The 286-nt window shown below is 68.5% G+C and overlaps 1 protein-coding gene across 1 annotated transcript in view; it reads right to left on the bottom strand.

Annotated features, from left to right (window-relative positions):
- Positions 1 to 286, bottom strand: part of TBX2 (T-box 2) — an 8,091-nt gene that overhangs the window by 4,164 nt on the left and 3,641 nt on the right. Inside the window, exon 5 of the mRNA XM_014532538.1 lies at positions 2 to 280. Coding sequence (XP_014388024.1) covers positions 2 to 280 — 279 coding nt within the window. The remainder of the gene's footprint in view (position 1; positions 281 to 286) is intronic.

The raw sequence follows: 286 nt of genomic DNA, 5'->3' as shown, positions 1-286 counted from the left end.
CGAGGCCAGCAGGTGACCCATGCCCATGGCGGAGAAGGCTCCAGGGCCCATGGCGAACTGTCCCGGGTGCAGAAAGAGCGGCTGGCCTGCCCCCAGTGGCCCGAAAAACTGCTGTCCGTGCAGATGGCCGGAGAAAGCCAGTCCCGGGAGGTGGCCGGTGCCCAGGGGGGACGCACTGTCTGTCTGTACCACCAGCGGTGCCAGGCTGGGCTCCTTGCCCTCACCCGCCTCCTTGCGCCCCTCGTCCTTCCTCCTGGCTTCCGCCCGCTCCTTCTCTAGGCTCCGT

Source organism: Myotis brandtii, unplaced genomic scaffold (assembly GCF_000412655.1).
Source record: "Myotis brandtii unplaced genomic scaffold, ASM41265v1 scaffold120, whole genome shotgun sequence".
NCBI lineage: Eukaryota > Metazoa > Chordata > Mammalia > Chiroptera > Vespertilionidae > Myotis > Myotis brandtii.
The sequence above is the reverse complement of the archived record's forward strand: the minus strand, read 5'-3'. Positions and strand labels throughout refer to the sequence as shown.